We start from the raw sequence: 14,857 nt of genomic DNA, 5'->3' as shown, positions 1-14,857 counted from the left end.
TCCAGTAGAGGCGATGGATGTACCAGCGGAGGACCGCAGCATCAGACAACAGCAGCAGTGAAAGCAAATGTCTATAATTCGGCTTGCTCCAAATCTATAAGTGAATGAGAAATATGTTTTCAGCTATCATCTGTTTTGCAACAATAATTATTATATTATACTATACTGTATATATATGTGTTTGCTTTTAGAATAGATAAACGGAGGACAGTGTTAAACCAGCGTTCACTTTTAGAATACATAGATGGAGGATAGTGTTAAACCAGCATTCGCTTTTTCTAATGACGTGATGGGAATTCTGCCAGCTGTCTGTCATCTGATGTGTATTAGAGCAGTGGTTTCAAGATGCTCTCACTGTCTGTCATCTGATGTGTATTAGAGCAGTGGTTTCAAGATGCTCTCACTGTCTGTCATCTGATGTGTATTAGAGCAGTGGTTTCAAGATGCTCTCACTGTCTGTCATCTGATGTGTATTAGAGCAGTGGCTTTTAGATGCTCTCACTGCCAGCTGTCTGTCATCTGATGTGTATCAGAGCAGTGGCTTTTAGATGCTCTCACTGTCTGTCATCTGATGTGTGTCAGAGCAGTGGCTTTAAGATGCTCTCACTGCCAGTTCACCTATAAACAACACCTACAGCGAGTCAGAGCCAAGGTGGAAGCAAGAAACTACCTCATTCACCGTCTCTGTGGAACCTTGTGTGGAGCAAGTTTCCCTGTACTCCGAACTGCTACTGTAGCACTGGCCTACTCAACAGCAGAGTACTGTGCACCTGTTTGGTGCAAATCCACTCATACCACCAAGCTTGACATAGCTCTCAACAACAGCATGCGGATGGTTTCAGGATATATAAGATCTACACCAACCTCATACCTACCAATCCTCAACGGAATCCCACCACCAGCAATCCGCCGTGAAGCAGCCTGCCTAAACCTTGCACAGAGGGCTCAACACAGAGCCAGCCACTCCATCATGACATCAACTCAAATGACCTACCACTACGCCTACCGTCGAGGGCACCAATCTCTGCATCGAAACACCGTCCACAAGGCCTGCAGGACACAACCTCAACAGAAACTCCTGGGTTCGACTCAACAGATGCCAGACAGGACATGGACGCTTCCAAGCCAATATAAACATGATGAACCTATGTGAGGCTCCAGACTGCCCCTGTGGGGCCCCAGAGCAAACGGCTGATCACATTATCAACGACTACCTGGTCTTCAGGCACTGTCTACCCTGAACAGTGGAGCACTAGCATGGCTAGCGGACACAAGCTTAGTTATCTAACAGTATGAGATGTATTTTGAGACATACGAATATGCCGAAGTTCGGCAAAGGATGACGACACCCCATTCAAAGTGAATGGGATCCGTCGCCCTTAACGGATCAACGCTTTCTGACGGAACCGTGAGAGCGCTCTGTCACTGCCAGCTGTCTGTCATTACTCGATAACTTAATGTGATGCATGCATGTTGGCAATTACTGCAACCTGCTGGTTCACTGATTGGCAATGAGCTACAGGAGAGAATGATGTGGTTAAAGTTCAACTCGTGCTGCTGACGGACTGAACAGCATCATTATGGACTGTTACAGGTCGGCACGACTGGTCTGCTGCCGTGCTGTTTACTCTCTTCAGGAGATTGGTTCGTTATTATATTTGTGTTTCAACACATGGACTTCAGTCCCTTTCAGAACAATTGTGCCACCACTTGCATATACTCAAAAACATTTCATCACTTGAACACAAGCTTGTATAATCTAGTATAATCTTCTTTATTATTCTTTTACATCTGGAGTGCTTTTGACAAGTGGACGTAGACAGAACTCGACAGAAACACAGGTTGTATGTGTTGAGCTTTTCATGTCTAGATTTTCCAGTATGGGTGTTGTGAGGGAGAGATGGAAGCTGATGGAAATTGATATTACCATTGATTCATACATTTACAAGTGCATTGCAAGCATGTATGCTCTCCTGTAGTGAGGCCCTCAGACGTGGCCTATGCAAAATAGGCCTCGGCACCTTTTCAGACACCCTCTCCAGCCAAGGTGATTACACATCACCTATTTACCATGTTGCCTTTGTGTGAGTACTTTCTGGAACCTTCCGTGGGGTAACCTCCCCTCCCCTCCCACTCACAAGCCCCCTGTCCCACCTCTCAACTGTAACACACCCCCATTGATCTATGACCTCCCACAGCTGAACTTATTTAAACCCCTACTGTACATTGATGTTGAGTCTTTACCCTGTCTACCTTGATGTGGAACTGACTCCCTATAGGTGTACGTGGAATAAACCTTCAGAACATTTGATTCATCGCGTGGTACCTTTGCCTTTGTCTAAAAGTTCAGCTATTGTTCTGTCAAAGCTTTCTGTTTTGGAGTTCTTGACATAGGAAACATGTGTTTGTCTAGGGCACAAAGCAGAGAGGACCCAGTACTCTCTGGACTCTAGCAGAGAGGACCCAGTACTCTTAGGACCCAGTAGCAGAGAGGACCCAGTACTCTTAGGACCCAGTACTCTTAGGACCCAGTAGCAGAGAGGACCCAGTACTCTTAGGACTCTAGCAGAGAGGACCCAGTACTCTTAGGACCCAGTAGCAGAGAGGCCCCAGTACTCTTAGGACCCAGTAGCAGAGAGGACCCAGTACTCTTAGGACCCAGTAGCAGAGAGGACCCAGTACTCTTAGGACCCAGTAGCAGAGAGGACCCAGTACTCTCTGGACTCTAGCAGAGAGGACCCAGTACTCTTAGGACCCAGTAGCAGAGAGGACCCGGTGATCTTAGGACTCTAGTCCGATGGCGGCCCATTCTGCCGGGGCGGATTGTCTTAAATTCTGGCAATAAATGAAAAGGTGTTAATTTTGGATGTAGGCATGGCAACATATTGTTCTCTGACAGGGAACATTTGCATTTATCAACAGTATATGGCAAATTAATATCACATTTCCTTTATTGGAAGAGTGGTGCATTATGCCGACATGTTTCTATATGAGCAGGGAAACAGGAGCAAACCTGTGTTATGGGTTAATGAAGTCAATCTGTTTTGGATATCTTCAAAGTTAACACATAACATGGCAGGTTTTTAAAAAAATAGAATAAAAAATAAGAATTTGTTTTATAAGTTTAACCCCCTTGAAAGACTCTAGGGAATCTGGGAAGAGATAGTCCAATTACTCCAACTTGAATTAAATGCTCAGTCAGTAGTAAACGACTATCATCCATGATGTAAATACACAGTTATGACATATTTCTAATTAAACGAAGGCAGAAGAAGAAATGCTGTGCCACACCAGCGCATCTTCCACATTATTTTGGCCGCAACGGAATGAAGAAAGAGATTGCATTTAGGTTGGCCAGATGCTCTTGCATGTTACACATCAGGTTCTTTCCCTGTCTCTTCCCATATAGTCAGTAATTTTCACACATATAGTCACCAATATCCTCATGTTAGACAAATTAATTCCCTTACATTGTGATGAGACGTGTTGGAGTAGTGAAGCTTCTGGCATGCTGTGGGGTTAGGGACTGTGCTTCTGGAAGTGCAAGCAAGAGACTGTTTGTTTTGATAATTGTAGTGTTCTGTGTTGGAATAATGTAATTCATATCTCCCTTTTGTGTCGGATTTTGGTGTGTGTGTTCATCATTTTGTGTTTTTTTGCTGTTTGTTGTCTGTGCAAGTTCCCTGTGATAGTTTAGCTTTATCTATCCACCATCAATGTCTTCCTCATTGCAAAGTTATACCTGTTTGTCGTCTGTTGTCCCCAATGTGTGTGTGTGTTTCCTGCCTTCTTCCTTTGAAGAAGAAAAGAATCACAATCAAAAGGGACAATGCTGACTCATCTTCTATTCGTAGGACCCTTTAGACACTACAATATGTCCGCACCCATTGTTGGTGTGTGTTTCCTGCCTGTTTCCTTTGAAGAATAAAAGAATCACAACCAAAACAGACAATGTAGACCCGTCTTCCCTTCTCTTTAGACGCTACAATATAGCCACTCCCATGGATCCAACCCTCAGCTATGCAGGCTCTGACTCACCTGTTCACTTCTGCTGGGGTTCAGATGCAGCTATGCAGGCTCTCACTCACCTGTTCACTTCTGCTGGGGTTCAGATGCAGCTATGCAGGCTCTCACTCACCTGTTCACTTCTGCTGGGGTTCAGATGCAGCTATGCAGGCTCTCACACACCTGTTCACTTCTGCTGGGGTTCTGATGAAGCTATGCAGGCTCTCACTCACCTGTTCACTTCTGCTGGGGTTCAGATGCAGCTATGCAGGCTCTCACTCACCTGTTCACTTCTGCTGGGGTTCTGTTGCAGCTATGCAGGCTCTCACTCACCTGTTCACTTCTGCTGGGGTTCAGACGCAGCTATGCAGGCTCTCACACACCTGTTCACTTCTGCTGGGGTTCTGTTGCAGCTATGCAGGCTCTCACACACCTGTTCACTTCTGCTGGGGTACAGATGCAGCTATGCAGGCTTTCAATCACCTGTTCACTTCTGCTGGGGTTCAGACGCAGCTATGCAGGCTCTCACACACCTGTTCACTTCTGCTGGGGTTCTGTTGCAGCTATGCAGGCTCTCACACACCTGTTCACTTCTGCTGGGGTTCAGATGCAGCTATGCAGGCTCTCAATCACCTGTTCACTTCTGCTGGGGTTCAGATGCAGCTATGCAGGCTCTCACACACCTGTTCACTTCTGCTGGGGTTCAGATGCAGCTACGCAGGCTCTCACACACCTGTTCACTTCTGCTGGGGTTCTGATGCAGCTATGCAGGCTCTCAATCACCTGTTCACTTCTGCTGGGGTTCAGATGCAGCTATGCAGGCTCTCACACACCTGTTCACTTCTGCTGGGGTTCAGATGCAGCTATGCAGGCTCTCACACACCTGTTCACTTCTGCTGGGGTTCAGATGCAGCTATGCAGGCTCTCACTCACCTGTTCACTTCTGATGGGGTTCTGATGCAGCTATGCAGGCTCTCACACACCTGTTCACTTCTGCTGGGGTTCAGATGCAGCTATGCAGGCTCTCACACACCTGTTCACTTCTGCTGGGGTTCTGTTGCAGCTATGCAGGCTCTCACACACCTGTTCACTTCTGCTGGGGTTCAGATGCAGCTATGCAGGCTCTCACACACCTGTTCACTTCTGCTGGGGTTCAGATGCAGCTATGCAGGCTCTCACACACCTGTTCACTTCTGCTGGGGTTCAGATGCAGCTATGCAGGCTCTCACTCACCTGTTCACTTCTGCTGGGGTTCAGATGCAGCTATGCAGGCTCTCACACACCTGTTCACTTCTGCTGGGGTTCAGATGCAGCTATGCAGGCTCTCACACACCTGTTCACTTCTGCTGGGGTTCAGATGCAGCTATGCAGGCTCTCAATCACCTGTTCACTTCTGCTGGGGTTCTGTTGCAGCTATGCAGGCTCTCACACACCTGTTCACTTCTGCTGGGGTTCAGATGCAGCTATGCAGGCTCTCACACACCTGTTCACTTCTGCTGGGGTTCTGATGCGTCGACTGCACCGAGAAGCCTTAAGTTTGTTCTCAGAATAATTTTAAGTAAAAAAAAAACAGGTAAAGGGTACAATTTCAATCAAATGAATGTTGGGTACCATAGTGACCAGAGACTAACCTGATATGCTGCTGCAGTAAACACTGAAGATAATTATTTTGCATCCCCACACCATACGTGGGCTATGCTATTGGGGAAAGAAGTGGATAAAGCCTACTAAGAAAACCCCAGTTTCCATCCCAAAACTTCTAGGAGCTGACCTCTTCTGCTCCGTCGAGTTGCACAGGAGCCAGAATGTCTGCTGAAACATTTAACTTTAATAAAAGATGTAAGCTATACATTTCTCATTTCAGTACCTAGCTCTGACGTTGCAAATGTGTTCCATTAGATTAATTTAGATTAATAAATAGAATATATCACGTTACGCATGTTTGGACCTTTTACATCCAAGGCCTTAATTAACTCTCCTAAAACTCTTGGTAGATGGGCTATATGGATCTGAACAAAAATAATGTTTCCTGTTCATGGAATCTGAGCGAGCAAACGACTTTCTTTTTTCACAGGCTCAAAATCACATACCCTGATCAACAACATAACAGTCATGAAGGGATGTGCCTAGGGCATTTATAGACGGCTTTGACTGTAATTATATGTCAATAAATAATTGTAGACTCTGGGCTCTGTTAAGCGCCTAGAGGCAATTGTATTGTTATGACGCTATACCAATAAAATTGAATTGAATTGAATTGAATAAATGTAAAGAAGCACTACAAAAGTGCTCCTGGCCTGCCATCTTCTCACACAGTAATCTTGTTTGACGTATTCAGTATAAAGGGATGATATCTGTAATTGAAGTCATCCTGACCAATTGCCAACTGTTTTCGACCTCAAAATAGGGCGTTTAAAAAAGAATTTCATCCGTGAAATCAGTTAGGACTAATATACGAAAGGAGGCATTGTTTCTTTTTTAACACCATACACACCCTGGTGTTTAAAAATAGGTGATGATGATTTTTTTTTGGATTTACTAAATTAAAGCTGCTTTTTTAAGAGTTTTTCAAAGAAACACATTCAGCTTTGAAAATGACTGGACATCAGCAAGGAGCAGTTACAGATTTCTATAAAACTCCTAGTCGATAATTTACAAAAACCTCAAACCGTTTTCAGGCTTACTTTCCCCCCATGGCCATGACTATGAGGTGAGCTCATCTGACCCCAGATCAGCTTGATCAGGTTAGTGTCCTGAATGACTCAGCAGAAAGCACACAGCCCTAGAGGGAGAGAGAGAGAGATAGAGAGAGAGCGAGAGGGAGAGAGAGAGAGAGAGGGGGGGGGGGGAGGGAGAGAGATGGGGGGGAGAGAGGGAGGGAGAGAGGGGGGGAGAGGGAGAGAGAGAGAGAGGGAGGGGGGAGAGAGAGGGAGGGGAAGAGAGAGAGAGAGGGGGGAGAGATAGAGGTAGAGAGAGAAAAGCAAAAAAGGCTGGATATCAGCCTGATCGCATCAGCAGCTCTGCCATTTGTTTAACATGATGTAGGGGCAGTTTATGCCTCCCGCGGAACCTGTCTTGGCTGCATACTAATGACATTGAAGGCCTGCATTGAGCAAGTCCTATTATTTCCATATGTGCTGTGAAGGTGCATACAGATAGATACACCGACCAAACACCCATGGGAGATCTGGTCATCGTGAGGGGCCCATATACAGTAGTTATATAGTTATAGTTAAGACATTTAGCAGACACTTGTATCCAAAAAGACCTTCATGTTATTTAAAGAGTGTAGCCTTCTTCACTTCCAATCGATAAGCCTATGGGCAACGACAGTGAAAGTCAGTAGGGGGAGGGGGGCATGCGCCCTCCTCTGTTTACTCTGTTACTGCACGCGACCGGCACCTGAGCCTGCATTTTCTCCCTTAAGAGACGGTCCCGTTTGTTTTCTTCTGTGTCGATGAAAAAACTGCTTTAACGTTGTCAGAAAAGGAGAGTTTTAAGTTGTAGAAATGTATAACATATATGGTGCCCTTTTTTCAGGCCAGAGCATCTGCCCCTCAAAATTCCTGTGCACGTCCCTGGCTGTGAAGGTGCATACAGACACACCAACCAAAAACCCATAGGAGATCTGGTCATTGTGAGGGGCCCATATACAGTAGTTATATAGTTATAGTTTAGACATTAAGCAGACACTTTCTTCCAAAACGACCTACATGTTATTTAAAGGGTGCATCATTCCTGAAAGGGGAGGATTAGAGAGGCATGTGAGAGGCATGCTTTTAAAGAACACCTGCCTGCTGTGAGGTCAAGTGAAAACAGTGTTGAGAAGAGAGAATACTGTGTGCCTAGTTTTGGGAGTACTTTGAGTAATGTTTCTGTTTTGGAATTGTGTTTGTTTATTTTGAGCACATGATTTGGGGTCAATGAAACAGATTCCCCTTTAAAAGAAAAAAAAAAAGCCACCATATAGAAGCAACCATCTCCTGCAACGTCATCACCACCGACTCCAGTTAGCCACATCCCAAAATGTGGGGATTCCGCCTCGGTCACTCATACTTATGCATCCTTTGCTCGCAGAGCTAACTTTGCTAAGTGTTTCTTGTGGGTCATGTGCTAAATGGATCCATTGCAGCTGTAATGATCAGATAATGATATCAGTGCAACTGTGGATTGGGCCTAATCAGTACCTGTCTTTTAAAATCATCTCCTGGGGCTTTCACTGTAGTGGTAGGAAACTGATCTGGCTAAGCCTGTGTGTGTTCTGAAGCAGTGTGTGAGCTACAGGCGGATCTAGAAGCTTCTGTGGGAGTGAGAGACTGCTGTTTACACTGCGTGGCTTACTCCGTCACTGTACCAGTTATAGGTCACAAGTCAACGATGTTTCAATACACAGCAGATCAGCACCTTCATCAATGTACAGCTCAGGGTTCCCACTCGAAGTCAAATATAAAATTCCATGATTTTCCATGACTTTCCAGACCCAAAAAACAGAATTTCCATGACCACTTCCGTAAAAAGAAAATGTTAAAAAGTTTTTAAAAGTGTGAAAACTGAAGATTATATTCACCCCTAGAGCTGTTCTTTGTCTATACGAAGCTTTACACAACCAGATATGTAAAACTTAACTGTAAATGTCAAAAACAACCACCCTTCTTGGCTGAAATTTGAGATTTGCCAAACAAAACCAATGCCAATATTTGTGACTGACACCACCAACGTCACCACTGAAGCACTGTCGAAGCGTTCATGAACACACCAGACCGTATAGCTGGCTAAAAAAGACAACAGTCCATGATTGGTGGTTTGCTAACATCAACTTTTAAATTGATGTTCATCAGACCACTAACATTAATAATAAATAATAATAATAATTCATTTTATTTTTAACGCACTTTTCATTCAAAGGAATCTCAGAGTGCTTACATTACTGTGCATATTCCGTCAGATTTGCAAAGCGTATGAAAACAAAGTTGTACACAAAACTAAAAAGTAAAGCAACAAAATGCACACAAGTTTTGCTTCTACACAACTGTTAAGAAAATTCCATGATATTCCAGGACTGTGCATGCAAAATGGTAAAATTCCATGACTTTCCAGGTCTGGAAAAACTTTTATGAAATTCCATGATATTCCAGAAATTCCATGACCCGTGGGAACCCTGACAGCTACTTACCTCTATGGGGCGAACATAGACCTTTTGGTAACACTTTATTTGAAGGTAGCGTCATAGTAGCGACATGACACTGTCATAACTGTGATATGACACAATCATGAATGTGTCATAAACATTATGTCAATGTCATTAACGTTAATGACTGCTGTCATTAAGTGTCATTCGGGTTTTGTCATGACAAGTTGACATTGTTTAGGTTGTCTTGATTATGACAACTTGACATTAATCAAATTGACATGACCAGAAGTTGTCTTTGTCATGACAACTTGACAATCAATTTGTTTGGGATGTCCTTATTATGACAACTTGACATTAATCAAAGTGACATGACCAGAAAATGTTTCTCATGACAACTTGACATTAGTAAACTATGCTAATATCTATTTTTGTGTTTATGTCAAGTTGACATAATGATTATTATAATTATATGTGCAAGGTTACGGACCAGTCCAACACCCAAACACTCTTCTTCCTCAGCCATGCCTTTGAAATCTGTGCTGAATGTGGTTTTGCATTGTCTTGTTGAAAAAAACATGGGCATCCCCGGAAAAGATGTCGTTTTTAAGGCATCATAATGCTGCTCAAAAATCTCTATGTACTTTTCAGCATTAATGGCGCCTTCACATTTGTAGAACTGTACAGCTCGTCGGCCGTTATCCCTTACTTAATGCATAATAGTGACTGAAATAAACGGGTTCCAGGATGTACATTTTCAAGAGCTGCTTTGTAATGTCTTCTATAACTGACTTTCAGTGATTTAAATGATGTGCACTTTAACATATTTTTTACATGTTTGATCTGCAGTAAATAGTAAAACACATCACTAGGATAATGCAGAGATGTAAGAAGAAGGAAATATCCGTAACACGACTGTAATTCTTAACAGATAAGCAGTGAGACCCAAAACCTCATACTCTATCCATGGATAATGATGAAACCTCATACTCCATGTACCACTTGTGAAACCGCTCTTGTACAGCTCTGTACAGAACAAGAAGACATTTCCCTTTTGCCTGTATTGTGTACATGGCCCATCAGTGTACATTTTCTGGTCATGTCACTTTGATTAATGTCAAGTTGTCATAATAAGGACATCCCAAACAAATGTATTGTCAAGTTGTCATGACAAAGACAACTTCTGGTCATGTCACTTTGATTAATGTCAAGTTGTCATAATCAAGACAACCTAAACAATGTCTCGACACTTGTCATGACAAAACCCGAATGACACTTAATGACAGCAGTCGTTAACGTTAATGACATTGACATAGTGTTTATGACACGTTCATGACTGTGTCATATCACAGTTATGACAGTGTCATGTCGCTACTATGACGCTACCTTCAAATAAAGTGTTACCGACCTTTTTACGAAAGTCTGTGCAAATATGTTGATATCTTTGCACGTGTTGTCTTTTTGTTTGTGTATGTGTGTGTGTGTGTGTGTGTGTGTGTGTGTTTGTGTATGTGTGGGGTGTGTGTGTGTGTGTGTGTGTGTGTGTGTGGGTGTCGAGGGTGGCTCAGAGATGTCAATCACTGGCCTCTTATAGCAACACTGAGCTAATCAAAACATTCCATTGCTATACTTAGCTTACAGCCTGAGTTTACATGTTTACCATGAGCTATGCCTATACTGTAATTCACTGAGTTATTAATATTTCAAAGCAAGTACAATTATATACATGAAGTGAATCAAATTCGGGTAAAGGTTGAAATTTACATTTTTAGCTTAAATAGGTTGAAGCCTTCATGGCCATGTAGATGCATAGAGTAAGACAAATCATGGTCCCCTGAAACTGGTGTGTGTGTGTGTGTGTGTGTGTGTGTGTGTGTGTGTGTGTGTGTGTGTGTGTGTGTGCGTTCCTGGTGGAAATGCATCTCTTGTTCTTTGTACATTTCTTTGTGTTTTTTTCAAATGTTTCCTCATGTCATGTTGATCCTCAAAGAACCTAACTGTCTCCCTTCGCTACAGGTCTGTATTTGTATATTGTCTATCAATGTGCAACAGAATAGGGATTGAGAAGTCAGTGTTAGGTGATGTTTAAATTGCCACTTACTATGCCATCCATCCCAATACCCAAACAATGTTGTGGCTATGATCATTCAAATTTGTTTACTGTGTCATATTATATATTGTTTTATAATGTCATATATATTTTAACATTTAACATATTCTATTTGACATTATCTGAATGGTAGGGATATGCAAGTTAGTAAATACATCTGGCATATTTCTTTACTTGCATTATACATCGTTCCCTGCTTTGGAAGGAATTATATATTGAGGACTAACCTGTCAAGCCTGACCACATGAAAGAGAAGTAAAAACATCAAACACGACAGCGATGATGATGAGAATCACGGCTTCATTGGGCGTCTACCAAACAGGAACCCAGCATGTGTTCTTGTTTTCCCTAACAGGCTCTGTGTGCTATCTGCTAGAGTGGTTCTACCGGCGGAGCCCTGTCAGGTGCTGCATCAGGAGTCCTTACAAGTTTCCTCTGACGCACGTAGAGTTAGTCAGTCGGTTGGTCGGTCGGTCGGTCGGTCGGTCGGTCGGTCGGTCGGTCGGTCGGTCGGTCGGTCGGTCGGTCGCTCAGTCACTCGCCGTCTGCTAGGCTCATTTTGAAAGAGTCACAGTGTTATCCGCATGTCCAGCGGTCCTGATGCTGACAGCACTCTGTTCCTATGGAGATGCTCCTTCTGAAAGATAAGGCTTTAAAAGCATCTGGTTCTGGAAGCGCTGCCCCTGGCTTATCTTGTGAGATTCATCCAGACTCAAGCAGTTATGTCAGACATTTTTCAGAGGAATGACAATTTATATCGTTAAGATACAGTATGTGACTTATGTCTCTGACTGAGGGACAAATGTTGGAACCTGTTTGTAAGCCATAGCTCAAGTACTGCAGGAAATATACAGGTAAAGTACATGCGGTGAGAGCCCGCTTTTCTGTGAAGAAATGAGTGTGTGAAAACAGGTGCAAGCTTTATAGCATTTCTCCTTTTGCTAAAATCTAAAATGTTTTTGCTTTTTGTTTTTAACATGGTGTGGTAAGTATTGAGAAATATAACATTCTGTCTTTACTTTTCCGTTTTGTTTGGTTGTTCATATCAATATCAATCTATTATCAGTATCAATATCAATATCCATTTGGCATACACAATCCCTTACTAGCCCTGGGCTTAAGCTCATTAAAATATATTTGTCATTTATTTGCTGGTAAGGTCTAGTCATTGACTATACATGAGTCTGGACTGCAGGAGCAGCATAACCAATAACCTATAAATGGATCAAAACATGGATAAACTTCAATTGGAGAATGGAAGAAAATCCTGTGAGATTTCAGTTTAAATGGCAACGAATACAAACAGTGTACAAATTAATATTCTTTATTTCACATACATGTTATTGTTTTTTTTCTTTTACTTTGAACTGGTCACAATCTAAATGATTCAACAACAAAATGAGAAACTACCACAACAAATTCCAAATTCTGTTTTGGGAAAAAAGTGATGTCAATTTCACTGCAGAGATGAAGACAGTTTGACAACAGGAAAATGTTAAGGTCAAAGGGTTAAAAAAACAAAACAAAATGCAAGTAATCCATGAGCTATTTTTTTTTTTTTAAAACATCATGATATCAGCAATATAATCAAAAAGTATGCTCTTTTCTTAAACAATTTCAGAGTATTCATCATTGTTTTATTCACTTTAAACTTCAAAGCATTTTGATAAATAAATTCTCTTCATATTTTCATGACACCAATAAAAAATAGTATTCTTCAGGTGGGGAGGGGCTCGGGGGCTTGGAGCAGGTCGGGAACCTTTCACACTCCTTCTTGCGCATGCTCGCACACGCTGTTAAAGCCCTTGCTAGTTGCTTTGAACGGATTCAGGTGTAAAATATTGGCTTGATCATTGATTGGAGGGGTGGGCAACAGTAAGTATCGGCTTATATTGTCTCCCATGGGTATTGCAAGAGTAAATAACAGAAAAGATAAACAAGAAAAAAAGTGGCTTTGCACAAGTGTTTACATACATATACATAATAGAGCATTACGTACATATATGCCGGAGCATGAAGGGATAAGAACACACTAGGAGCCAGTGTTCCACTGCAGTGAATAAGCATGGCCCTGGCCACAACAAATAACAGTAATACTTTTACAAATATCCTCTGTACATGACTCTGCAATGTCCTTGAATTCACCCCCAATGGATTCCTGACGGGCGTAGAAAGTGTGAAGAGTCGTCAACCACCAACCGAGTAACTGCATCCTGTGTTCATGTTAAATGTTCAGTGGTTGTGTTCAGGGATTTATAGTGTGTCTCCTTTCACCCAGCCAGTGCATCAGGAATATGCTGAGGGCACCAAACATCCACCTCTTAGAAGGTTTGTTCCCTCGTGATTGCCGTTTTGGCAGTTGGTTTTTCTCCAGGGGTCCCTTTTGCCCAAAAATGCACAAATATAAACCAAAAAATGAACAGAGAAAAACAATTCCACGACTGCATAATTCCTAAATTGATAATTCCTCAGTGTCAGATCATCTTCATGTTGAAGCGCCTCGGGCCGGCCCCTTGGTCTGTGCCATCTGTTGATCCCCCACTGGACTTGGAGCGTGGGACGTACTCGATATCGATGTTGTTTTTATGCTTACCCTTGCCCCGGCTCCAAACAAACAGAAGGAGAAAGCAGAACAAAACCACGCCTAGGAAAGTGAAACAGCCCATCGCTGTGGATACCAGAATGGTCTTTAGGTCCAGGCCATACGTCATGTTTGGCGGGGCGGTTCCATTGGCAGTGGTGTTGGCCGAGTCGGTATAGAACTGGGTCCTGTTGGCATAGAGTGAGCCCAGGTTTTTCACCGCCAGGGAAACCCTGACCGTGTCGTTGCCCGCCGCGTTGGACGCCACACAGATGTACACCCCGCCGTCCTGCGCCTCCACCGGTCGGATCTCCAGTGTGCCGTTGCCGTGGAGCATTGCGCGGCCGCGGCTCCGGGTCAAGTGCTGCCGGCGCGGTGTCAGCCACGACACCACCGGGTTGGGCTTTCCTTTGGCGCTGCAGTGCAGGAGCGCGCGCTGGCCCTCGTCCACCGACAGCATCTGGGTCTTGTTCTCGTCGATCTTGGGCTTGATGCAGGTGACGTGGTTGGAGTGCAGGGCCTCCCTGACCTTGTAGGGACGTCCGCGGGGGGAGCCGTCCACCGGCATGCACTCGGGCTGCGCCTCGCCAAAGGAGAGCGCGTGGGGCTTCTGCAGCAGCCACATGAGACGGCAGTCGCACACAAGGGGGTTGTGGTCGATCTGCAGCACGCGCAGGGCCTCGGGCGCCTGGAACACGCTGATCTGTAGCGTGTCCAGACGGTTGTGCGAGACGTTAAGAAGCCGCAGGTGGTACAGGCCGTGGAATGCATGGGGCGCGATGGCGCTCAGGTGAGCCCCGGCCAGGTGCAGCACCTCCAGCCGTACTAGACCCTGCAGCATGGTCTCGCTGATGTGCCGTATGGGGTTGAAGGAGAGGTTGAGGTGGGTCAGGTGGGTCAGATGGCTCAGCGCACGCGCCGGCAGCTCCGTCAGGTTGGTGTTGGTGATGGACAGCGTGGTGAGGTTCAGGCCGTGCAGCGTGTTGGCCGGGAACGTGTCCAGCGAGGGCCAGTGATCGATCTCCAGGTGCTG

General features: G+C 44.1%; 1 protein-coding gene across 1 annotated transcript in view; it reads right to left on the bottom strand.

Moving 5' to 3' along the window:
- Positions 1-13,717: 13,717 nt before the first annotated feature.
- The window catches only part of lingo2 (leucine rich repeat and Ig domain containing 2), a gene marked incomplete at its 3' end in the record, with an annotated part of 1,848 nt that continues 708 nt past the window's right edge, over positions 13,718-14,857 (bottom strand). The window contains exon 1 of the mRNA XM_080843021.1: positions 13,718-14,857. This exon is cut by the window's right edge and continues 708 nt beyond it. Coding sequence (XP_080699147.1) covers positions 13,718-14,857 — 1,140 coding nt within the window.

The sequence above is a fragment of the Sprattus sprattus genome (assembly GCF_963457725.1).
Source record: "Sprattus sprattus genome assembly, chromosome: 8".
Taxonomy (NCBI): Eukaryota; Metazoa; Chordata; class Actinopteri; order Clupeiformes; family Clupeidae; genus Sprattus; species Sprattus sprattus.
The sequence above is the reverse complement of the archived record's forward strand: the minus strand, read 5'-3'. Positions and strand labels throughout refer to the sequence as shown.